Source organism: Vulpes vulpes, chromosome 2, assembly GCF_048418805.1.
Source record: "Vulpes vulpes isolate BD-2025 chromosome 2, VulVul3, whole genome shotgun sequence".
NCBI lineage: Eukaryota > Metazoa > Chordata > Mammalia > Carnivora > Canidae > Vulpes > Vulpes vulpes.
Window position 1 is genome coordinate 19,191,095 of NC_132781.1, and position 23,901 is coordinate 19,214,995.

The 23,901-nt window shown below is 52.6% G+C and overlaps 2 protein-coding genes across 3 annotated transcripts; one reads left to right on the forward strand and one right to left on the reverse strand.

The window, feature by feature from the left end:
* The first annotated feature begins 10,804 nt into the window (after positions 1 to 10,804).
* TMEM101 (transmembrane protein 101) lies at positions 10,805 to 14,598 on the forward strand. The gene is made up of 4 exons (XM_025986894.2): positions 10,805 to 11,072; positions 11,351 to 11,531; positions 12,661 to 12,807; positions 13,593 to 14,598. The coding sequence occupies exons 1-4, from the start codon at positions 10,936 to 10,938 to the stop codon at positions 13,899 to 13,901; spliced, it is 774 nt and encodes a 257-aa protein (XP_025842679.1). The 5' UTR covers positions 10,805 to 10,935; the 3' UTR covers positions 13,902 to 14,598.
* NAGS (N-acetylglutamate synthase) lies at positions 14,569 to 19,724 on the reverse strand. 2 transcript variants are annotated; one of them, XM_072747077.1, is made up of 7 exons: positions 19,172 to 19,724; positions 18,297 to 18,571; positions 17,973 to 18,186; positions 17,536 to 17,716; positions 17,029 to 17,200; positions 16,751 to 16,933; positions 14,569 to 16,165 (listed from the first exon to the last, which is right to left on the reverse strand). In XM_072747077.1, exons 1-7 carry the CDS (start codon positions 19,604 to 19,606, stop codon positions 16,012 to 16,014), a joined length of 1,614 nt encoding a protein of 537 aa, XP_072603178.1. In that variant the 5' UTR covers positions 19,607 to 19,724; the 3' UTR covers positions 14,569 to 16,011. The 2 variants fall into 2 exon arrangements, with proteins under 2 accessions (XP_072603178.1, XP_072603179.1); XM_072747078.1 differs by lacking the exon at positions 16,751 to 16,933.
* Positions 19,725 to 23,901: the final 4,177 nt, after the last annotated feature.

Below are 23,901 nucleotides of genomic sequence, written 5' to 3' on the forward strand. Positions count from 1 at the left end.
CTCATGTCTCAGGTTTGTACATGCTCTAGAGACACCAGAGGGAGGGGGTGTAAGGGGAAGTGTGTTTGGTAATTTTTCCCTTTAGATTCTCTGCTTCCTACTCTTTACCCTTCCTCCTCCTACCCCTGGAGCTCACCCAGGGATATAGTGCAAAGTGTATAATTTCAAGAAAGGGATTCAGGGTTGGGAGGTATGTGTGAGTGGGGTAGGGGCGCAGAGGGATGGACACATACATGAGGCAGTTTGTTATGGGCTGTTTGGAAGAAAAACAAGAGAAGACTTTTATATCCACCTGCTATTGGCCAGAGCTAGATTTAAAATACCAGGCCTTCAATTTAGTTTGCACAGAAGTATAAGCTGCTGGAGAAGATAAAAAAGGGAGAAAGAAGAGAGACCTTGTAAGCTCTGATAGGGAGTACTTTTGACTATAGTTTTCGTTTATAAAATGTTGTGGGGCAACTTTAAGCACTTCAAGAGGTGGAGTTACGACTGTGTGAAAGGCAGGTGAAGAAGAAAGAACCAGGGCTTTGGAGGCATAAATAGTTGGGCTCACATCCCCACACCTCCCTTTCCTCACTTTGAGACTGTGGGTTAGTCATTTTACCAGCATGAGCCTTCGCTTCCCATTGTCAACATGGAGCCCATACCCATCTCCTAAAGTTGGTGTAGAAGGCTAAATATCTTTAGAATGCTTGATACCTAGAAGGTGCTCTGTCAGTGTTAGCTTGGTCCTGGGGTGGTTGACTCTGGGGATGAGATTGGATTAGATGGTCAGCAGAAACTCTGGCTTTGTTTCAGAAGTCTTCTCTAGATTGTGTTTTAAGTGAGGCCAATAACATAAAACGGGCAAGGATGGGGGTGTCTCAAGAATCCTGCCTTCTGTCTCTGATCTCACCTCTACCTCTGCCCTGGAGTCCTGGGAAATTCCTTTGATTATAATATGGAAACCACTCCTTTCACAGAAGGAGAGTGGGTTCCACAGGGTTAAGTGACTTGTCCTGAGAACCCCGGCTACCCATGGTGGCAGAGCTGGAATGGAACCCCAGCCTTTTATCCTCCCATAGGCTCCTAATTCTGCTCTGTGACTTTCTAAACTAATGGCATGTGCGTTGCTCACTTGTTTGCCAGGTGTGGGGTGCAACATAGATGGGTGAGAGGCACAGGAATTTCCTGCTAGATTGGAAGAGCACTGAGGTGCTGAAGAGTGTGGTTCGGAGGGCTTGCATCTCTGATGACATGCGCAGGTAGTTCTATAGTGTCTCCTTGGTCTTGCAGCCTTCTCTTCCCCAGTATACATAAACCTCCACCCTGGCACCCAATGACCTCCCTCCCCACTGCCACATGCTTTTGGGTGTACTGCTGGGTAGAACGTGGAGTCAGTAGGGTATAAGGAGCATTCCCACAGTGAGTTGATATTAAATAGTGCTGTTCAGAGTCTGAGCAGCTTCTTGCTTTGAAAATTACTCAGGCCCTTCAGGGTTAGGTCAGGGGCTTCAGCCGGGATCCAGTGATTTAGGGTAAAGGTTCCTTGACATTTTTGAAGTCAAGAATGTGTGTGTTGCAATCTGTTCTTCCACAAGGCATACTAGTTAGTAAAGGAAAATGTAGAGAGCTTTCAGTCCTATATGGGGATAGAGTCTACTATCCTGTTGACCTATGGTGAGAACATACAAGACGAGGACCTGTAATGTGCAGGGTGAGTAGTGGTGGGGAGAGAGGCAGGGTTAGGTTTGGGAACTGGGCTTGGTCATCTGGGTTGGATGATGGTCATTGTTCACATGGTGGGTTTGCCTTTTCATCACTGTTGGAGGCTGCTCATGCCAGAGAATTCCCCTTTGAGAAACGAAATCATCAGTGTGTACTGCCCAAGCTTAAGGGATTCGACATAGTAGTACCAGGTACCTTACAAGTGACAAAAGGATGCTGTTAGGCTGCCATCCACTGGTCATAGACTTCTGTTGGGTAATAAAGTTTCACAACGAGTTTGTTCTGTTTTATTATAAAAGCCTTACAGGGCTCATTATAGGAAAGCTAGAAAATAAGGCAAACGTTCCCCCCCCCACCCTCTGGGGCTAACAGTTTTCATACCCTCTAGATTCTAAAGCACTTCTTCCCACTCCTTGTACTTCTGACAACACAGCATACTTCAACGCGGCGTACTTCACAATGTCAGAAGAAAGATACTTGCCAACTGGTTGCCTCACCCCAGCTGACGAAGTGCACTCTAATCTTAGCATCTTGGAATTGTTATAATAGAAGAGGTATGGGGCTAGGTGATCTCAGATCACTCCCAGCCTATCTTGTTTTATCTTGTCTGTCTGATCCTCCAGTGCCTTGCTTCAAAGCCACCTGTGAAGCCATCCTCGTCAAAGTGGAAGGCAATTCCTAGAATTGTTTTGGATCCCTCATATCACGTGGTGTGTATGACTTGCATTATAGTTCTTTGTGTAGGTTTCCCTGGAGCGGTCTGATGGGGAGGGCAAGGATAATGACCGACTCATTTTTGTATTATTCCCTAGCAACCCAGTGGTTAAACACGACTGAATGCAGACATTTGAAAGTTACCAGTGTAATAACTAGATGAGTTTCCAGAGTCAAGATGAAAAGCGACCCAGGACTTGAGTGGGATTTGAGGACAACTTGAAATCAAGCTTAGAAAGAGGACAAGGGATTGGTAGAGGACATGGGAGATGAGGAGCAAGTGGGGAGCAGTGGGGCTCTCAGGTTTCTTGAGAGCAAACTTTTGACAGCAGGGACCAACCCTGGTCAGGTTGTGGCCTCCCTGTCCCATTTTCCTGTCATTTTCAATTTTGTCGAAAAGGCTAAAGGAGAACTAAGTATCTTCCTGAACTGGCAAAGTAAGGTGAGGGTGAGGCCTACTTCTAACCTTTCCTTCCTTTCTCTCTGCTAACCCTTCTGATGCTGACTCTAGCAGTTAGTTTTAGTGGAGGGGGTAATGGCTTTTCTCATCTGGCACCCCTTTATTCTTGTCTCTGTCCTAGTTTCAAGTAGCTGTTCATGCTTAACTGTGGGGAGGTACATGTACTGCTCTGAAGAGAATATTTTGGGATGGTCTCTTGAGATGTCATTTAAGCTGAAATCTGAACAAGGGGCTAGCCAAGAGTGCTTGGATAGAGGGAACAGGAAGTGCTAAGTTGAGGTGCTAAGAGCTTGGAGTGTTTAGGAAGTACTAGAAGATAGGTGGCTGAAGCCTCATGAGCAGGAGCCAGATCACGCAGGATCTTGTCAGCGCTATAGGGACTGGAATCTATTCTTGCCACAATGGGGAGCCATTTGAGGGTTGTAAGCTGGTGAGGGCTTTTAGTCTGATGTCGGGTGGCCAAGGTAGAGGCAGAAAGGCCACTGCACTCAGAGGCTGTTGCGGTAATCTAGGAAGGACACGGTGGTGACAAATGACGATGGATGGGGCTTGCTGATATGTAAGGTTTGGGGCCAAGGTGGTGAGGGGAAGAGAGGAACTGAGTGGCTTCTGTGTGGATGGTGAACAGTGGGAGAGGAAGAGGTTTGTGGAAAAATCGAGTCCTGTTTTACCATGTTTGTCTTACCTGTGAAACCCTGAAGAGCAGATGGTAGCTGGGCAGCTGGATGACAAGCCTGGGATTCAGTGGGGAGGAAGATGGAGCTAGATGTTTAAGAGTTTGTTACCTAATCGTGAATTCCAAGAAGATGGGAAAAGAGATCCGTGGCCACGGAGGATATTTTGGCTTCTGATAGGAGGGGGCCCTTCCAGTATAAAGAGGAAGGAAGGAGAAGACCATACAGTTGCTGTAAGTTCGTAGATTTGACAGGAAAGTGAGGGCGAAAAGGATACGTGTCCTGTGGTTCAGTAAACCACGGGGCAAATGCTGTGATTGCTGAGGTCCGTACTCATACATTCAGGGTGTAACCAGATGCCCATTGTGTGATTTTGTGGTAGTCCTGTCAAGTGACTGAGGTATAGATCAAGATAGCTGGGTGCAATGAAGGCTATTTATCAGGTGTGTACTATGGAGGAGAAGGGAATTTGGCTGAGGATGTCTGCAAGGGAGTGAGCCTAGTAATGGACCCTTTACCCCATAGAGATGGAGGCTGTCATCAAAATACACTTTGGTTTTTGTTTTGGATTAGCCTTTCTGAAAGTGTCCTACTGTCATCTTGATGTCCTGGCTATGGGAAGGATAAGCAGCCATGTAAAGCCAGAAGTCAGTATGTGAACAGTGTGTAAATAGAGGATGTTTCCAGTGCCAGGCATGGCCCCTGCGGTATCAGAAGCTCAGCACAGATATCCTGACTTAGAAATGCCAGGGATATTGCAGCTCATATGGAAATAGTCCAGCTTTTAAAAAAGACTTTATTTGAGAGAAAGTGAGAGAGAGAGAGAGAAAGAGCAGAGGGAGAGGGAGAAGCAGACTCCCCGCTAAACAAGGAACCTGATGATTCGGGACTCTGAACCCAGGAGGACCCTGGGATCATGACCTGAGCTAAAGGCAGACACTTAACTGACTGAGCCACACAGGTGCCCCCATCTTTCAGTTTTTTATTTTGTGTCTTTTTAGGATTTTTATTTATTTAAGACCAAGAGAGAGTACAAGCCAGAGAGTACAAGCCGGGAGGAGGGTCGGAGGGAGAGGGAGAAGCAGACTCCTGCTGAGCAGGGAGCAAAATGCAGGGCTCAATCCCAGGACCCCGAGACCATGACCTGAGCCAAAGGCAGATGCCCAACTAACTTGAGCCACCCAGGTGCCCTGTCTTTCAGTTTTTATTATTATTTATTTTTTTTAATTCTATTTTTTTAAAGGTTTTATTTATTCATGAGAGAGACAGAGAGAGAGAGAGGCAGAGACACAGGCAGAGGGAGAAGCAGGATCCAAGCAGGGAGCCTGACGTGGGACCCGATCCCGGGACTCTAGGATAATGCCCTGAGCCAAAGGCAGATGTCAAACCGCTGAGCCACCCAGGGATCCCCTGTCTTTCAGTTTAAATATCCTCTATGTAGCATCCTTGACAGACTGTCTGTACTTGAACACTTTCATTGATGGGGAGCTGTTTGCTTTGAGAAACAACATGTGGTACTGTGCCCTTTTGTCCTCTAACCAGTAGCTCATTTCTAGAACTGGCTAGAGCTCAGGTCTCCAGAATGCTAGTCCTTGCTCTTTGGGATGTTTCCTTTTCCTTGCAGCCCTTCATGAGAGGTACATAGATATGCCTGGGAGCTGTCTAGTCTTCTCCAGTGAAATGGCTTTTTTCGGCCAACTGTTCTGAATTCTTGAGAGCTTTGAAAAAATCTTGATACTCTAACCCAATAGTTAGCCACTCCAGTGTTGTATTATTTCCAGTTTGTCTTCTGTGTTCTCATTATCTGAAGGGATGTGATGAGAGACTTTAATAAGATCCAGAGGTTGGGCAGCCTGGATGGCTCAGACGTTTAGTGCCGCCTTCAGCCCGGGGCATGATCCTGGAGACCTGGGATCGAGTCCCATATCAGGCTCCCTGCATGGAGCCTGCTTCTCCTTCTACCTGTGTCTCTGCCTCTCTCTCTCTCTCATGAATAAATAAATATAATCTTAAAAAAATCCAGATATTTATCTATGATACTCATCTAGTAACCCTATCAAAAAAGGAATTAAAAAAAAAGGAATTAAAGTTGTTTGAGTATATTTTTTGGTCTGCTCATGTGAGCTCCTAGCGGATGCCATGTTCCAGGTAACACAACATAAGCAATGAAACTTTCTGAGTTTTGTTAACTATTGTAACACTTGTCTGACTTTTGAAAATTGGAACTTTTACTGAGCTGAAGTCTCTGGCAACCTTCAGTTTGCAATATTGTCTCAAAGATTATTATAATTTCTTAAAAAGATTTCATTTTTTTTAGGTAGTCTCTACACCCAAAGTGGGGCTTGAACTCAAAACCCCAAGATCACGAGTTGCATGCTCCAGTGACCTAGCCAGCCAGGCACCCCTCAAAGATTATTGACAGTGATTTTTCATATTTTTCACTATAATTTCCTTGAACCAGATCCCTTAAATTAATTCAAAGGGGCTCAAATCTAAAAAAAGGCGAGGGGGCTGGGCTCAAATCTGATCAATCAAAGGCTCAGATTCATATCCTAGGTTGCTGATGGCTCATCTGCTCTTCCCATTCTGGAGATAATCTGTGTTACTCACCTGTAGACCTTAACTTCTTTGAGGGGTGTTTGGCTGGCATGTGGGACAGTAGGCCCTGTCTTTGGGCACTGTGGTTTAGTGGTTAGGAGCATGGGTGGATTCCAACAGGTCTAGGTTATGTCAGATTTCATCTCTGCCACTCCTTAGCTGGGTGACTTGGCAGCCATTGTATCCCTGCCAACCATTAGTTTCCTCTAAAATGTGTGTTTCAGTAGAGGACTAAATGAAGTCTTTAATGAGTTGCTTGGCCTTGGTAACCATCTCTTTCATATGGCCATGATGATTCTCTTAAGAGTCGTGCTGGATGGGGCTGGGGAGCACACAAGGGAACCTAGAAAGTAACTTGTTTGGTTGGCCTCCTAGGGCAAGGTAGAAATGCTGGGTACAGAAACCCTGGCTCCAGACCCCACTGTGTCAGACAGCAATGCTGGACATTCCTCAAAGGCCAGAGTATTTTGACCTTTGGCTTAGTGAGACAAGAAAGAGCATTTCCTTCCTTTGTCTAGAGAAGACCTAAGTGAATTACAGATGATGGCAGATTTCTTAGGCAGGCAGTATAGGATGAAAGAGAAGATGCCTGGCTCCTTTTTGACTTCTGGATGTGAGGTGTGGTGACTTGAAACCTCCAAGGGACCTCAGGCTGCCATCCTGACAAGCAATGGAACAGGGTGTGGGGCTCAAAAGAAGGCCATGGTGGGGTGAGGAGTGGTGTTCTTAGAAAGGCAGAGCAGGATCCTGCTCTGCTGGTTATAAGGCCACAAGGCCTTGGAGATGTCCTCAATCTGACCCGCCCACCCCACCCCACCCCTCTATCCCACCCTCAGTGCTGTGGCTTCTCTGAGAGCTGACCTCTTTACTGCTTGGGGCTAGGGTTCCAGCAAGCAGCCAGGAGTGCAAGTAACTAGAACTGAGATTCTTTCCACTGCCACTCCTGGGCCAGGGCTGTACTTGGCAGGTCGTGCCAGGAATACAGGTGAGTGTGTTGAACTTCATGGCCTGAGGCCCTAACCTCAGTGGCCATATTAGGCCAGGATCTAGTCAAGGCTGTGTCCTCTTGCAGCACAGAGACTCTGCAAATGTTGGCTGGTTGAGTGACCCAGGGGATGTTTAGGGGGAGGAGAAGGTAGAGTTGTTCCTGGGCTGTGTGGTAAATAAGTGGGGGTGGCTATGGAGTGGGAGGAAAGAAGGGGTGCCGGGGGTTAAAAAGGCCATCTTCCCCAATGGCTTTTTATCCTGGTAGGCATAAGGGAGTGAGAGGTGGCTGGGGTAGGGGATCGGGATGCTGGGGTCTCGGGCTGCGACACTTCTTGCCAGAGCCTTGGTAGCAGGCTAAATTGTGGGAGTGAGGTGTCCTTAAGACCATATTGGGGGACATGGCAAATGGTGAGACCCCTGAATGGTATCTATTATTCCTCTCCCTAGCACGCCCACACTGTCCCAGAGTCCTGGGTGGAGGAGTGAGGCATGAAGGTCTGTGTATCCATGAGTGCCTGCTGTAAGCCTGATGCCACTGTCATTCCAGCCCCTTAGGGGCAAGGACAGGGCAGGTGTGACCATGGGCTTACCCAAGAATCTGGTGGCCAGCATCATGCATCTGTCCAGCCGCAGGAAGTGTGGTGGACTGTGGGGGCCTCCACCCACTCAGCCTCCCTCCCAAGCTCCCTGGCAGAGTGGCTCTTGGAGCTAAGCCACAATAATCTGAGTTGCCTGCCAGGTGGCTCCTTCTAGGGCCTGTGGGGACCATGGGTGCTACTGCTTTCTCATGGTGTCCTGTGGGATCTGGCTGGTGGAGCCCTGGGGGGCCTGGATTTCCTAGAGTGGCTGCACCTCAGCCACAACCAACTGGCCCACCTGCCCCTGGTCTTCACCCGCACCCGGAACCTGGAGCAGCTCTACCTGAGTCCCACTAGCTGACCAAGCTGGGCACAGCCAGGCTTAGGGCCTTGTCTGTCTACGCTGGCTCTTGTGGGCTGGAAACTGTTTCATGTGGCCTGGCCACCGTGTCAGGCCTAGAGGTCCTCTCTGGCTGGGAGTGACATCAGTGAGCTGGAGGCTGGGGTCTTTGTGGCTTGTTGGTGCTGGACATCTTCTCTCTTGTAGACAACTGTTTGCCCTGCTTCAGTTTCAAGGTAAGGTGGACATCTGGATGGCCAGTAACCCCTGGGTGCGAGCCCTGGGGCTGTGGGGTGCTTTCCAGAAGCTTGGACCACCTGTGGCACTTGTGGGTGGCCGATGTAGGCGACCCGACTTAAATTCTGGCTCTCAGCAATTGGGGGAGGTGCTGAGCAGTACGGAGGCCTGGCTCTGCCCACCACCCCGAGGCAGCTACTGTGCCAGGTATCCTGGGCACCATGCTGGTCAGATGGCAGCCAACAAGCGCAGGCGGGACTCCAGAGGAGCTGGGCAGTGAGAACCCTCTGGAGAGATAGGGGTGCTGCAGAGAGAAATGGAGGCAGCTGGAGCAGAGAGAGCAGCTAGAGATGTAGAAGACGAAAAGGGCTGCTTTTCAGAAGTCTGTCCAGCTGGGTTGTCACCCCTGGGCAGGAGTGGGAAGAGTGGTGGTGGTGGTGGTGCTGTGGGGGACACATGGCTGTCTTCCTCTCTCAGGGCCTGTGACCCTACCCCTCACCTATTCTCTGACCCAGTACAATGCTTGCATCCTTCCCAACCCAAGAAAGGGATTTGACCCTTAGTACTTTTCCACAATCTTCTGGGGCCTAGGACACTAGAAAGCAGAGACTGAAGATCAGAGGGAGTCAGGGTAGGGTGGGTACCAAGGAAAGTTTTGTTAATCCCAGTCTCCTGCCTCTCCCCACACATGTCCCTGGCCTCTGCTGTTGCTAAAGTCATGAGGATGTGGTACTGCTCCTGTGGGCACAGCCTGGTCAGGCTTCTACAACTATTTTATGGACATACACTGTCCCCGTCCCGGTGACGGTGAGGGCTGTGTGTTCTTGTCACATTTGAATCAGGGATGGGTGAAGAGACTGGAAAAGTAAAACCAATTGAAAATATGATTCTGTACTATGGGCCTGTGGAAAACTTACCTCATGTGGTTGTTACTGGCGCATGGGGGGAGGTAGACAAAATGGCCTTTAATCCAAGCCCTTTCTCATTCCCTTCATCTGAAGATTGCTTTCCCCCACTCCCACCCCTACATACATGGACACAATCCCATTTCCTACATTTTGTATGGATGTATCTATGCCTCCCTCAGGTTTCTGTTATACTCAGGCTTTATCCCAGTGACTGAAAAATAAGATGTGAGAGGTGTTTTGTTTAGCTTTTACTAGCTGAGTGGGAATTTTTAAGTGGGGATGCTCCTCTCCCCACCCCAGGGAATTGTAAACAAACTGACCTGAATTAAATAGCCTAGTGGGAGTGCCTGTAGAGTCTTTTTTTTTTTTTTAAGATTTTATTTATTTATTGACACAGAGAGAGAGGCAGAGACACAGGCAGAGGGAGAGGGAGAAGTGGGCTCCATGCAGGGAGCCCGATATGGGACCCGATCCCAGGTCTCCAGGATCACACCCCAGGCTGCAGGTGGTGCCAAACCGCTGCACCACCAGGGCTGCCCATGCCTGTAGAGTCTTAACTTCAGTATTGGAAGATGGGTTTGTGTGTTGCAAGGAGTGGGGGGTGGTGCAGGAAGATAGGTGGAGATGGCTTTGTGGTGGCAATCCTGGAGTGCCCAGAACTTTTGCCCACTTATTTAACAAATAACCCCTGAGTACCTACTATGAACAAGACCTAGTGGCAACATCTTTTGTTCATTTATCTACTTAGCATGTATTTCCTGAATGCATCCTGTACACTAGGCTGCAAGGATATAACAGTAAACAGAAAGCAAACACCATCCTTGCCCTCACCTAGCTCACAATCTAGGGTTAATCTGGTTATTAAGAAAGAATCCAAAATACATAATTGCCATTGTGCTGAGGGATTAAAATGAAGGGTACCTGATGTCATGAAAACATAAACCAGGGGAGCTAAGAATAAACAAGGAGGACAAAGGAGAAACTGGGGAAGCCGGATGGAAGCCTGATGTGGTTAAACCATCAGAAGATGGTAGTTCAGGCTAGAGCGGGAGCATTGGAGCTGGAAAGGATAGACTCATTTGAGATGTCCTGTGCACAAACGTCTAATCTTGCTCTTCTCTCAGGGGACGAAGGAGACCAAACTTCTCTACAAGTGACTTAGCTAAGAGAACGCCTTACTCTGAAAACAAACAGAGGTAGAGGGGTTGTGTGTCTGTGTACACCATTTATCTACCCCCCTACTATGAGCTGGTACCAACACAGTCACATTTAAATCTCATAACAACAGTGTGAGGTAAATGTCCTCTTCGTTTTACAGATGGGTTTTGGAAAGTGTAGGGACATGCCCAAAGAACCTTAGGGTTGGACTGAAGCCTGGACCCCAGGTCTAGCAGCATGCAAAGACTAGTAAGCTTCATTGCATCAGGTTATTGCCCACGGTTCTGGTAAGCTGAACCCACTGTTCCTTCCTCTAGTCTAGTTTTCAATTTTGCAGCCAAGAGGAAGGATCCTTAAGCCGCCATGAGCAGAGGGAAAGGTCGAAATCTGCAGAGGGAACACCTGCTCCGGTCCGGAACTAGAGAGCGAGAGCATGGTTTCCCGTCGGGAGGGAAAGATACTGCTCCCAACCCCCCCACCCCCGCCGCTCCGCGAGAGCCGGAAGTTGCGTGTCGCCTCCCCGCGCCGGTCTCCCCGTCGGGGGTGACGCCGCAGCGGACTGCCCTTCCCCAAGATGGCGTCGAAGATGGGTTCTCGACGGTGGATGCTGCAGCTGATAATGCAGCTGGGTTCGGTGTTGCTCACACGCTGCCCCTTCTGGGGCTGCTTCAGCCAGCTCATGCTGTACGCTGAGAGGGCCGAAGCGCGCCGGTGAGCGGGCCCACGCGGCCGCCGAGTGCGGTGGGGGGCGGTACCGCCCGTCCCAAGAACGGGGGTGCGGTGAGGTGGGGAAGAAGTTGGGGCCTCGGGCTTTTTAGGGGCTCTGGTCTGGGGCAAGGTGGGCATCGAGCGTAGTGCAGGGATCCTGGCCGTGGAAGGGCGTCCGGTTCGGGGGAGCAGTGGAGCTTGTGGGAACTCAAGGGGTCGTCGTAAGGCTCTTCTCCCGCTTCACTCTGTCCTCGTTGCTTCTTCCCCTCTCCGGCTCGCAGGAAGCCCGACATCCCAGTACCCTACTTGTACTTCGACTTGGGGGCGGCCGTGCTGTGCGCCAGCTTCATGTCCTTTGGGGTGAAGCGGCGCTGGTTCGCACTGGGGGCCGCACTCCAGCTGGCCATTAGCACCTACGCCGCCTACATCGGGGGCTACGTTCACTACGGGGACTGGCTGAAGGTGAGCACCTCGGCCCAAAGCGGGACTTTGCTAAGGGGATGAGGAGCCCCAGGCCAGTACCCCGGGCCCCGGGCAGTTGGGTAATGCATGGTGCTAGCCAGGTGCTTAGTGTGAAGCCTGGGAATGCAGAACCCCCAGGCTTGTGGAGATTATTCCAGACTGCATGAATGAAAGGACCTTAGAGACCACACAAGACTGCCTTTCAGAGTGGGAAAACTGAGGTCCGAAGATGAGAAACAGACTTTCTCAAAGTCACACCACTTGCAGGTGAGACTAGTACCTGGGTCACTAGTTCCCAGAACCCTTTAAACCATTAGTTTAGTAATGTCAGATTATAGGGCAAAAGGGACCTTGGAGAGTACCGGTTTCAACCATCCAATTTTACAAAATTTAATTTAGTGGAGCATTTATTTTTTTAAATTATTTTTTAAAGATTTTATTTATTTATTCATGATAGTCACACAGAGAGAGAGAGAGAGAGAGGCAGAGACACAGGCAGAGGGAGAAGCAGGCTCCACGCAGGGAGCCCGACGCAGGGAGCCCCACGCGGGACTCGATCCCGGGTCTCCAGGACCGTGCCCCGGGCCAAAGGCAGGCGCCAAACTGCTGCGCCACCCAGGGATCCCTAGTGGAGCATTTAAACCTGAAAGTGCCAGAACTTATGGCAGGCACTGCAAGATTGTAGATAATCCTCAACAAAGGCACTGCCCTCAAGGAATGGACTGTCAGTCCAGTAGGGGAGGCAGATGAGTGAACAGCTACAGGACAATGAGATTAATGTTTTTTTGTTTGTTTGTTTGTTTTGTTTGTTTTTTATGGGACAGACTCTGTCTTATATAGCAGAAAGAACATTGGGATTTGAGTCTGGGGTGCAGAGGGGGCAACTCTTGGTATCTGGGTTCTGCCACTTTCTGTAGGACCTGGGACAATTTTATTAATCCCTCTGGGCCTCAGTTTCCACTTCTGATAAAAATTATCTATCTCTGCTGTACCTGTCTACCACACTTGGAAATGGTAAGAGGGTTCATCAGGTGGAATGGGATGTGTAGAGATGGGCCGTTCTTTGCTCTGGACAGCCAGGAGAAATGTGGCTGCAGTTCCTGACTGGGGTCCCCTTACCTCGGTCCAGGTCCGTATGTACTCGCGCACAGTTGCTATCATCGGCGGCTTTCTTGTGCTGGCCAGCGGCGCTGGGGAGCTGTACCGCCGGAAACCCCGCAGCCGCTCCCTCCAGTCCACCGGCCAGGTGTTCCTGGGCATCTACCTCATCTGTGTGGTAGGTTGGGGGGCCGTTGGCTGGAAGTGCTTGCTTGGGAATGAGGTTTGAGCCCATGCTTGGCAGCACCCAGGGAGGTGGGCAGAATAAGGCCTTGCATGTGCTTCCTGATGGGTCTACCTCCTGGGGTTTCCTCAGCCAGTTTTGGGGCCTCAAGGGCCCTTCAGTCTCCTGAGACCTGCTTGAGAGTTCCTTCTCCCAACATTATTGCCCACCAGGGAGAAAAGAGGTTGGATTGACCATTCAGTCCCAAGCCTGAGAGAAGAACAGAGTGGACTGGTCATCTCATGGCTCTAGCCCCAAGAGGAATGGGAGAGGGGACAAAAGAGAGGTTTGGTGGGGTTCAGACCCCAGATGGGGATCTACCACTTAGAGTTGTGGGGGTTGTCTAGGGTAGCCAGTTATGGTACTCCCTCGTGGAGGACCTAGAGGGAGCCAGTGTGGATGGGGACCTGGACAGGCTCTAGGTCACTTGGCTTCATCTTCGTTACTGGGCATCGTATCCCATGTGCAGTTCTGTATTCAGAGGTGAGAGCCCTAGTCTGGCTGTGGAGACACACTTTCTTCTGAGCCTAGAAGGTGAGGAAAGACAGGCCTTAGCCTCATGAGCTCCTTAGTCTGTGGGAGAGATGCAGGCCCTATTTTCAGAGAGCCCCCAAGTCTGAGATGGGAGTCAGAAGCCCACCTTGCAGAGGCTGACTTGCAGGTGCCATCTCCAGGGCAGCCATCCCCAGACCGGCTCCTCTCAGCCTGCTGGAGAGACTTAGAGGATGGTGTGTCTCTAGGCCTACTCACTGCAGCACAGCAAGGAGGACCGGCTGGCATATCTGAACCATCTCCCAGGAGGGGAGCTGATGATCCAGCTGTTCTTCGTTCTGTATGGCGTCCTGGCCCTGGCCTTCCTGTCAGGCTACTACGTGACCCTGGCTGCCCAGATCCTGGCTGTACTGCTGCCCCCGGTCATGCTGCTCATTGATGGCAATGTCGCCTACTGGCACAACACACGGCGCGTTGAGTTCTGGAACCAGATGAAGCTCCTTGGAGAGAGCGTGGGCATCTTCGGGGCTGCTGTCATCCTGGCCACTGATGGCTGAGCGGCATGGCGAGGACTGAGATGGGTGCAGGGGGTCACCCAGGGCCACCCTGCCTTCCTCCTTGCTGGCCCAGTTGTTTCTTTATGCTTTCTGCTCTGTTGGTTTGGTTCTCTGCTGTGTGTATGTGTTGGTAGGAGGCAGGTCTCTTCCCCGGTGTCTGGGCTCGGCCCTTGGGGGTGGTGGGAGGCCTCATGAAGATGCCTTCCAGGGTTTTTTCCCATTTGTTATTAGGGACCCAAGGCCAGCTGCTTCCTGGGTCTCCTGTTTCAGAGAAGGGAGTAAGACAGGGCTTGGGTGGGGGTACAGAGGAAGGAAGACCATGAACCAGAAGTGAGCAAATGTGAAAAGTTCCTTTTTGAGCCTGACAAGTCAGGTAGGCTCTGCAGTGCTTTCTGGAGACTGGGAGTGAGTATGTGTGTTGACATATGGATTGGGCCAAAAGAAGCTGAGGGGCCAGGCACTACAGAAGTCACGTGAGTTCTCAGGGCATGCTGCGGGCCGAAACAGCTCTAGCCTGTTGCCCCAGCTTGAGAGCTGAGCAGGCCCCAGTCTGGGGTGTGCAGGGGTCTGGCAGGCAGCGGCTAACTCCCCGCCTCCTGCATTCTGTTTCTAGCACTATGGTTGGCCTGGTTGGGGTGAGTGCCCTCCCAAACACCAGACCACACAGTCCTCCAAAAATAAACATTTTATATAGACATTTGGCTTTGCTTCTCTGTTCTCTCCACAAGGCACGTTGCCATTGGCTGGGATTGATCTTGGGTTCTTGAAAGACCACATCTGGTTAAGGCCTACTTCAGTCCTCCCGTGACCTCTGCCCTGTTCTGGGAGTTCCCACAGGCCTTTGGCTCTCTAGTCAGGATCCTCCCTATAGTCTGCTTTTGATCTGTCCCCAGTTCCTGTGTCTTAGCCTTTTTTTCCCCTTTTCTCCTCCTGGTTTTTTGGAAGAAACCTTTGGTGAGAGCAGCTAGTGGGGAAAACTAATGTTAAGTGTTCACTGTGAGGGTTTTACATCTTACAGATGAGGAAATGGAAGCTCAGAGAAGGTGAGCAGCTTACTTCAAGCCACATAGCAAATCCAGCCACAGCCACAGCTGGATTCCAGGTCGGACCTGTCTAATGCCCACACATAGCTGTGTCAACCCCTCTCCTGAGGAAGTCAGAGACTGCTCATGGGTCGGTTCTGTTGTGGCTCTGCTGTGCCATGGTAGTCCTCTCCCTACTTGTCCATGCACCTCCTGATTGAAAATAGCCCAGTGGCCAGTATGGGCCTGGCACATGGTGGGAGTCAAAAATGCGAAACGAAACCTCTGGCTTTGGACTCCCACCGGCTGAGATATTCTGTTCCCGCAGATGGTGACAGCTTCCAGTGGGGCCTAGGGGGAAACATCCAAGTCTAGGTCTGGGTTGGAAAGAGCTGGAATCGCTATTGGTCTGACTGGGGGATGGAGGGGAGCCCCTCCGGGGGCTGCTGACACCCAGGTGAGGGAGACGGTGACAACATACATCTTTGGGGCACTCCCATCTCTTTTAGCTCTTCTCTTCCCTCTAGGAGTCCCCTGGTTCTCCAGCCCTCAAGATCTTGCTCCCAGAAGGGCACTGCTCATTTCCTCTTAAGTGTGAGCTGACTCTCAGACAAGTATTTTTGTTTTAATCAAGGCCTCCTGAAAAGTTGTAAGACCCGAAGGAATTAAAATACGTGGTGGAATATCAAGCAATTGGGGGGTGGTCTTTTGGGCAAGGGAGCCTCGAAACAGCACAGAGACCACAGAAACTGGCCCACCTTTAAGGTTAGCCCTCAGTAGAGCCCTAGAAGGCCAGCCCCCCACCCTCACCTCCCAAATCCCTAGACTGAAAATTGAAGGCCATCTGGTTATAGCTTTGGAGCCAGTGATGGGGGGGGAGGGGGTGTGTCTTGGCACACCCTTCTTCCTGTGCTTGTGCCCATTTGGGCATCCCCCTCTGGACAGAGTAGAGTAGGGGTTGCTTCCTCCTCTGCAGATCACTTAGCCATCAAGCCTGGTCCAGCCTGTGGCTGTCTGGGAGCTCCTCCAGCAGGCATGGCTTTTGGTTCACCCTGGTTGTCCCAGGGCCTGCAGGCTGGTGGTGAGGGTCAGCTGCCTGGGTCAGAAGCTGGCTTGCAGAAGGAGTCTGGCAGTCCCTTGGCGTGGTTGACCAGCTCGTAAGAGTCCCGGATATCGGCCAGACCAAACCAGAAGAAGATCCACTGCTTGTTGGAGAAGCTGCCATCACTGTGTTTGAAGTACCTGGTGGGGGAAGGGGGGTGCCTTTAGGGCAAGGCCAGTGCTCATTATTCACTGGTTATTTTGAGGACCTCCTACATGCGAGGCACCCTGCTATTATCTGGTTTCATCCGTACAGCAGCAGCCAAGAGCCTGGTAGTATTAATGCTCTTTTCACAAAGAAGCAGCTAAAGCTCAGAGAAGTTAGTTGACTTGCCAGAGTCCCAAAGCTAGGAAGGTTAGACTGAGGACGTCCTTTGCTCTCTCCAGTCTTGTCTGTGCATCCAGGGGAGGGGTTCTTGTTCACCTGTTGGTCCCCACAGACCTGGGTGAGGGGATAGTTGCAGAGGAAAACTAGACATGCAGTGGGCTGGGGGCCAGAGCTCGGCAACTCTGGAGGGTGGAATAGAGCCTGGAAGGTCAGGATTTCTCAGGACTCTTGGAGAGTTGGGGAGTGTCTTCAAGGAATCCACCGCTGTGGGGCCCAGTGCTTTTAAGTGTGCTCCGCTTCTGGGGAAATCTCAGGCTCCCTGTGTGGTCTGCTCCCCTGAGGCGTGGCTGTGAAGGGGTGGGGGGAGGCAGCCCAGAGCCCCGAGGGGCGGGACCTACCAGGGATTGATGGGGTTAGTGACCCGGGAGCGCCAGAAAAGCGTCTGCAGGTCCCGCCGCAGGCACTCCCACAGCATCTGGCCAGAGCCTTGGCCCTGGCGGCTGGAGCTCACCACAAATTTGTCTAGATACGGGGTGCCCCCCAGGACGGGCTCTGTGGTCAGAATGGCGGCCGCGTTGTACCTGGCGCAGCAGGGGAGAGGCAGGCTGGGACCTCTCCTTGGCCCCCAGCTGCCCAGCTCTGCCCCTCGGTCCCTGCCTGGGGCCCGCAGGCTCACCCCTCAGAGACGTAGACTGAGTGCAGCCGGGGGCGCAGCGAAGCCAAGTAGTCATCCCGGAGCTTCTTGCCGAAGCTGGCGTTGACCAGGTTCACTAGGCGGCCCTGGTCCAGGCTGTCTAGGCTTCGCACCCGCAGCATCCGCTCGGCGTTCTTGAACAGGGTCCCGGACCCTGGGGGTGGGGTGGGGGATGGAGGAGGAAGGGACCAAGAGCCAGGTCCAGTCCGCTCCTGCCTTTGCCCTGCCTGGTGGGGGCGGGCGGGTGTCCAGATAGAACAGGGGCCGGTGGGACAGTGCCCCTCTTTGTAAGACCTACACAATGAAGTGATTTCTGTGGTCTGCATAGATATGTACATGATTTTCACACAGTGAGATGCTTTCCGCTGGCTGTTGTCCCTCAACTTCGGTCCATCGCCTGTAGTCCCACCTACTTCCCCTAGACCCACCTACCTCCCCGAGCTGGGTCTCCCCCCCCCGCCCCCCCCCGCCCCCAGGCACGGCCCTCACCCTTGTTGCTGAAGAGCTCGGTGAGCAGCGTGCTGGCGGAGGTGATGACGGCCGAGGAGTGGTGGGGCAGGCGGCTGAGCACGTCCACAATGAGCCGCATCTGCTGCCGTTCCTTGGTGCTCACCCACTCGGCGTTGGTCACCAGGTCCAGATCAGCGGGCAGGTTCACATTACTCAGGACCTATGTCCAGGGCCAGGGGGTGAGCCTCTGGCCTGCAGCTGGCTACGGACTCTGCCCCTGCCCTCCCCGACCCTTCCTCTACCCGCACTTCCTCCCAGAGTCCTCAGCCAGGGAGGGTTCCGATCCGGCACCACGCCATTCCCGACCCACCCGGCTGGAGAATGACTGAAGCCCTCTGGAACGTGAGCAGGGGGCATGAGAGGGGCTCAGCCAGGCACAGAGTCACAGGAGTGGGACCCAGAAGGAGGGGACACACCTTTTGAGTGCCATCGTGCAGGCCTCCGGTGGTATTGAGGAAGATGATTTTGGTAGGCTGCAGCGCCTTGGCTAGAGCCGCGGTCACCTCCAGCGAGTCGAGGAGCACCGAACGGCGTGCGGTCGTCTCCCCGATGGGGCACAAGATGGGAATGCTGCCCGACTCCAGGCACCACTGTAGCAGGTCGGTCTCCACTGAGACGATGCCGCCGTAGCTGTGGGCCAGACGTGATGCTCAAGAGGGCCCCCTCCAGGCCTGCCCGGCTGGGGCAGGGCAGGCAGCTTAGTGAGGTCTAAGGACTGGGGCCAGGCGGGCGGCACTAACCTGGCATGAGGGGCTGGCTCAGCAGCTCCCAGCACTGACCCACCACCAAAAAAAGGCACGGCAGTGGCAGCGTTGTGCCGCAGCTCATCCACCAGCACCTTGCAGTGCTGGGCAAGCTGTGCCTTGGCCTCCCAGAAGGAAAGGCAGCCAGAGGGTGCGGTGGGAGCCGGCAGCCCGAGGACTACTAGTGGCTTCATGTCCATGCGCTGCAGGAATGCCAGGGCGAAGGCCAGGCTGGATACCGCCCGACTGCACTTGAGTACCTCCTCGTCCACCTGCGCCGGAGTGAGCGTTCAGAAGGGGCCTCAGTGGCCCTGACTCCTGCCACAACCGCTTGCTCCTGCAGCCTGGCCCGCAGGGCCCTGTCGCTGCACCTCCCCTCCCCAGGAACAGTCAGGCTCCATTTCTGGCTACCGGCGCCCACCTGCTCCGCCCTTTGCCCCATTGGGTCTTGCCATCCCCTTATCTCACACTGGTGTTCCTCCCTCTGTGCCTCCCTGCGACCTTGGACCCTAGGACTCCTTGGGGGGAGGGGTGAGCCAGGCGGCTCCTGTCTAGGTTCCCCACTTGCCATCGGAACCCCTAACTGCGTCAGTGGTGGTGGTGGTGGTGGTGGTGGTGGGGACTTCTCCAGCGCATCACACTTGGCGGATTAGGGTCCCCGGTCTCCTCACCTGGGCTGGGCGGGAGACTACTGGAGCAGTGCGCAGCCTCACCCAGTCCCGGCACTCGTCCGGGCCCGTCTCACCTTTTCCCGCTTCCGCTGCGCGGAGTCCGCAGCCGGTCCCCCCATGCCTGGCGACACGTCGCGGTACAACCGTACAGCCCCCGTCCATCCCCTCGCCGTGACACGGCCGGCGCCCGGCTCCGCTCACCTCGATGACGGCGAAGGGCTTGTCCGCGGAGTGGTAGCAGGTCTGGAACTGCGTGAGCCAGTGGCGCGCCTCCCCGGGGCTGGCTCCGCACTGGCTCAGAAAGGCCTGGATGTCCCGCTGCACCAGCGAGCGGCCTGCCGGGGGCCCGGGGGGCTCGAGGGGCTCGGGGGGGACCGGGGGCGCGGGGGGCGGCGTCCACTCCGGCTCCTCCGCGGCAGGCGCGTGGGTGTCGTCCTCGGCGCCCTCGGTCCCTTCTCGTACCGGCTGGGCGGGCGCCCAGGCGGTGCTGAGCCGGCGCCCCGGGCTGGCGCCCCTGGCCGCCCGCCGTCGTGCGCTGCCGCTCAGTCTCCGGGCGTCCCCGGTGCTTCGGGGACCGCGCAGCCTTCCTCCCGCAGAGGTGGCCCGCAGGGCCCAGGCCAACCGCGCCGTCGCCATGACAACCAGACGGGCTGGCCCCCCCACGAGTGCGCTTCTGTCCCGAGCTCCGGGTCCTGGGGGGGCTCTTAACCTGCTGCAAGGCGGGGCCGGACCAGCCGGGGCGGGCCGCGAACTGGGGGCCCTGAGTGCCTCCGGGTGCATTTGAGGAGGGTCAGGCCTTGGGTCAGGGGGCGGGGTCAACAGTATCCCCGCCCCTGGGGAAGGGGGATGGAACCCACTAGCGCGCGCAGGTCACGAGGCAGAGATAAGGGGTGCGGGGCGTCTTTAATCTGCTGCCAAGGCCGGTTCCAGGAAGGGCCCAGGGGACCCAGGGTGGCTTTGAGGGTCTCTAAGGTTCTGGATGATTAAAGGGGAGTTTGAGGAGGTCAAGAGGGGAGAGCAAGTGACGGTTAAGGTTATCGGGACTGAGGGAGGAGACTGGAAGGAGAGGTGGGGAAAAGTGGAAGGAGAGTGGAGGCGGGCCAACTCTACTGGAGGGCGGGGATGCCTCCCTCCTATCATCTGAACGCAAAGATTGGAATCATGAGGTTACCAGGGTTTGCCAAGCTCCAGACACTGGGTACCACTTTGAAGAATTTTGTCATATTCACAAATCACCCCTTATTTTATTTTATTTTATTTTATTTTATTTTATTTTATTTTATTTTATTTTATTTTATTTTACCTTATTTGAAACTAGGCCATAAGCTATATATCAGACTATAAAGTGCTGTGAGGACAGCTTCAGTGTCCCTTTTCCTTCTTTTCCCAAAATGTATGCTCCTTTCTACCAAGACCAGTGTTTAGATCCATCCAATGGGAAGGGAACCAGAGGGTAAATCCCCGTTATTAGTATTAAAGTTTTCAAATTTAAAGTTTATCCCTATCAAGATTATAACTAGAAGACCAATATCACTTGCTATAAACAGAAGAAAGCCTTAAGAATAAATCCAGAACAAACTGTTATTAAATTCCAGTTAGGTAGTGTTGCCTGGTCTCTTGGTAACACATAAGGCCAGTAAGGGCCCAATGTCAGAGCTATCCTAGCACCCTGGGAGGCTTTCTCTTGATATATGAAGAATGCCAGGCACTGTGCAGAGCCCTTCACATATAGTAACTCATTTAATCCTCACGATGAGGCCAGGATGAGTATTATTATTATGCCCATTTTTTAAAAAAGATTTTATTTATTTATTCATGAGAGACAGAGACAGAGGCAGAGACATAGGCAGAGGGAGAAGCAGGCTCCCTCCGGGGAGCCTGATATGAAACTTGATCCCAGGACCCCAGGATCATGACCTGAGCTGAAGACAGACTCAACTACTGAGCCTCCCAGGTGCCCCCAAATGTTTGTTCTTAAACACAATTTGAAAGGCACCTGGGTGGCTCAGTGGTTGAGCATCTGCCTTTGGCTCAGGCCGTGATCCCAGGGTCGTGGGATCGAGTCTCACATCAGGCCCCCTGCAGGGAATCTGCTTCTCCTTCTGCCTATCTCTGTGTCTCTCATTATAAATAAATAATCTTTAAAAAAATGAAAAGGACATGAAAACTTTCACTGGATGTGATTCATTGTTATTTGGTACTGTATCTGCTCACTGCCTAAAAGCACCCTGTATGCTATCACTTGTACACATCCTGCGCTCGGGTACACTGTGCTGGAGTCTCAACTTGTGTTGCTGTAGAGGAAAAGCAGTGACTCAGCCAAGGTCACATAGCTGTTAGTGTCATGGCCAGATGCTAGGTATCTTGAGTTCTCACCACTGCTCTTTTCTTCCTTCTGTAAAGTTCTATGCTCCCTGTGCGGGGAGTAAGGACCCTGAGGTCTCTGCCTAAATGGCGAGTGGTGGCCTGAGCTGCTTCTCTCCTGAGTATCCCAGAGGATGCTGGGTGAGGATTGCAACCCCTTCTGGGGATCCCCTGCAAGAACCACAGCACGTGCACGCATGCACCCTCCCAGGCAGAAGACTCCTGGCAGAGGGCGGGGAAGCTGACCTCTGTGACCTCCGCCACTGACTTTTCCATTTTCCTTTTTAGAAATCCTGGGTTCCATTAGAGAGTAAAGCAGGAAGAGTGTACCCCCTACTCTGCGGGGTCACCTCTAGGGCCTTCTTTTTTCAGGATAGGGCTGCCCACGCCCTTCTTGCCTGCACTTCCCAGAATCTACCAGAGGAGGGGGTCCCAGCCCATCATCTGAGCTCCCACCTTCCCTGGCCCCTCTGAGCTCAGGGGTTCCCCCTCCCCCTCTCCGTCTATCCGCCCCAGCCCTGGCCTCTCTTCACTCCTCTCCCAAATGCAGGCCCCTTCCAGGCCCTCTCCCCACAGCTGTGGCTAAGTCCTGCCTCCTGCCAACTCGGGGCCTGTGTGAGGGCAGGGCTGACTTCTCCCTCCACAGACCAAGGGCCCACCCTTTTCAGAAGCCAACAGCATTAGCCCCATTTCCCCTGGGCTGGTGACACCAGCTGGGGAGCTGCTTCCCACTGCTTTGGGCTTTAGCCCAGGGGGCCGTGTCCCCACGCAGCCAATGGGCCCAGGAATACCCTGAGTAAATGATTAACTCCAGACCCAGTGACCCCAGGGCCACTGTGTCCCCACTGCCTCTCCTGGGGGGAAAGGCCAGCCTCTGGTTGGAGAGCTGGCAGTGCTTCACAGAGGAGATGAGTGTGGGTGTGAGGTCAGCACCCCCACCTGACCCTATATCTCTGAATTGAGGGGCTATAGTATTGTTGTCAGTCTGTGGTTCCAGCTCGAATTTTCTTTGTTCCCCTCTGAAGCAAGCCGTTATTTTGTTTTTCAGAGCAAAGCTTGTTGTCAGTTTGCCCAGAATCGGGCTCCTGTCTTTTCACCGGGCCCTGGGTCATGGAGATGCTGAGAACAGACGTAACCTTCCAACCCCTCCAGATATTTCCGCTTAGCATGGGCTTCAGCCTTGAGCACAGGAGCTGGTTTGAAGGGCCAAGGCTTTCCCTCCTACTAGAGCCCTCCTTGGCTGCCACTCAGGACAGGTGGGCATGGAGGTGACGGTCCAGGGGTGACAGCTGACAGTTCCAGTCACAGCACCTGAGCAAAGAGATACACACACACACACACACACACACACACACACAGAGTACACAAACGTAGCAACCCACACCATCCATGAAGATGCACGCAGAAACACAGATGTGTAGACGGACGGGTGTACAGAGATACACAGAATACATGGATTCCCACACCATCCAAAGTCACACAGATGTACACATGGAGAGATACACATGTATAGACACAACAGGTCTGCAGAGAGACACAGGTCCACTCAGACACACATTGGCATGCAGAATTGTGCACATTTACATGCACAGTGACTCAGCATATACATGAACAGGTACTGAGAACACACAAATCCACACCCAGCTGTTGTCAGTGATGACAACGGGGGCACTCAGATCTGGAGACATGAATATACACAGACTTCTGTGTGCACATGCACACACATGCACACACACACAACATACAGAATTAGAAGCAGACATACATCCTAAGATCATACCCATCTACCCATGTACAGAGGCCCAGAGCCACACTGATTCACATGCCATAATGGTGTCTGGCATGGGAGAAGTGGCCAGTAAACATTTACTGAATGAATGAATGACTGAATGAAGAGAAAACAGCAAGAAAGAGGTAGGGCCCTATGGAAAGGGGAGACTGGCTCTGTAGACCCTGTCGTGGGATTGGTCCTATGATTACTCAGACAGCCCCAAGGTGGCCTTCCTCATCTGTGAGGAGGAAGAGCCCAGTGGGAGATTATAAAGTTTTGTGAGCACACACCGTGTGCCAGGCGGTGATCAGGGTGCCCTGAGGATGTAGTCCCATTTTCCCTGGCTGGAGGTCAGGAGGCCTGGCTCTGCTACTTCCTTGACTAAAGAGGTTTGGCCAAGGCATTTAACTTCTCTGAGCTCCCATTTTCTCACACATATAAAGGGGGAAAGAGAATAAAACTTAATCTCATTGCATCATAGTGAAGATGAAGAGCTCTCCATGGGCATGCAGTCAGCAAAACCCACACCGTGGGAAACTATAGGACAAGTAACCTGCTTTCTTCAACAAATAAATTACAAGGAAAAGAGGAGGAGAGAGAAGGGTGGAATTAGATGAAAAGGTGTATTTTTTAAAAAAAGATTTTAAGTAATCTCTACGCACCCATGAGATCAAGATTCACATGCTCTACTGACTGAGCCAGTGAGGTGCCCCAAAAAGATGCATGTATGTATATATGTATTTTAGAGAGGGAGAGAGGGAGTGCAAGCCAGGAAAAAGGGAAAGGGAGAGAGAGG

Bases quoted from the DNA above. Each gene is read 5' to 3' on its own strand.
- TMEM101 (XM_025986894.2), top strand. From the start codon at position 10,936: ATGGCGTCGAAGATGGGTTCTCGACGGTGGATGCTGCAGCTGATAATG. The intron at 11,073-11,350 runs GTGAGCGGGCCC...TCCGGCTCGCAG, and splicing joins GAGAGGGCCGAAGCGCGCCG to GAAGCCCGACATCCCAGTAC. The intron at 11,532-12,660 runs GTGAGCACCTCG...ACCTCGGTCCAG, and splicing joins ACTACGGGGACTGGCTGAAG to GTCCGTATGTACTCGCGCAC.
- NAGS (XM_072747077.1), bottom strand. From the start codon at position 19,606: ATGGCGACGGCGCGGTTGGCCTGGGCCCTGCGGGCCACCTCTGCGGGA. The intron at 18,187-18,296 runs GTTAGTGCCGCC...TCTGGCCCACAG, and splicing joins GAGCCAGCCCCTCATGCCAG to CTACGGCGGCATCGTCTCAG. The intron at 17,717-17,972 runs GTGTGTCCCCTC...CCCTGGACATAG, and splicing joins TGCACGATGGCACTCAAAAG to GTCCTGAGTAATGTGAACCT.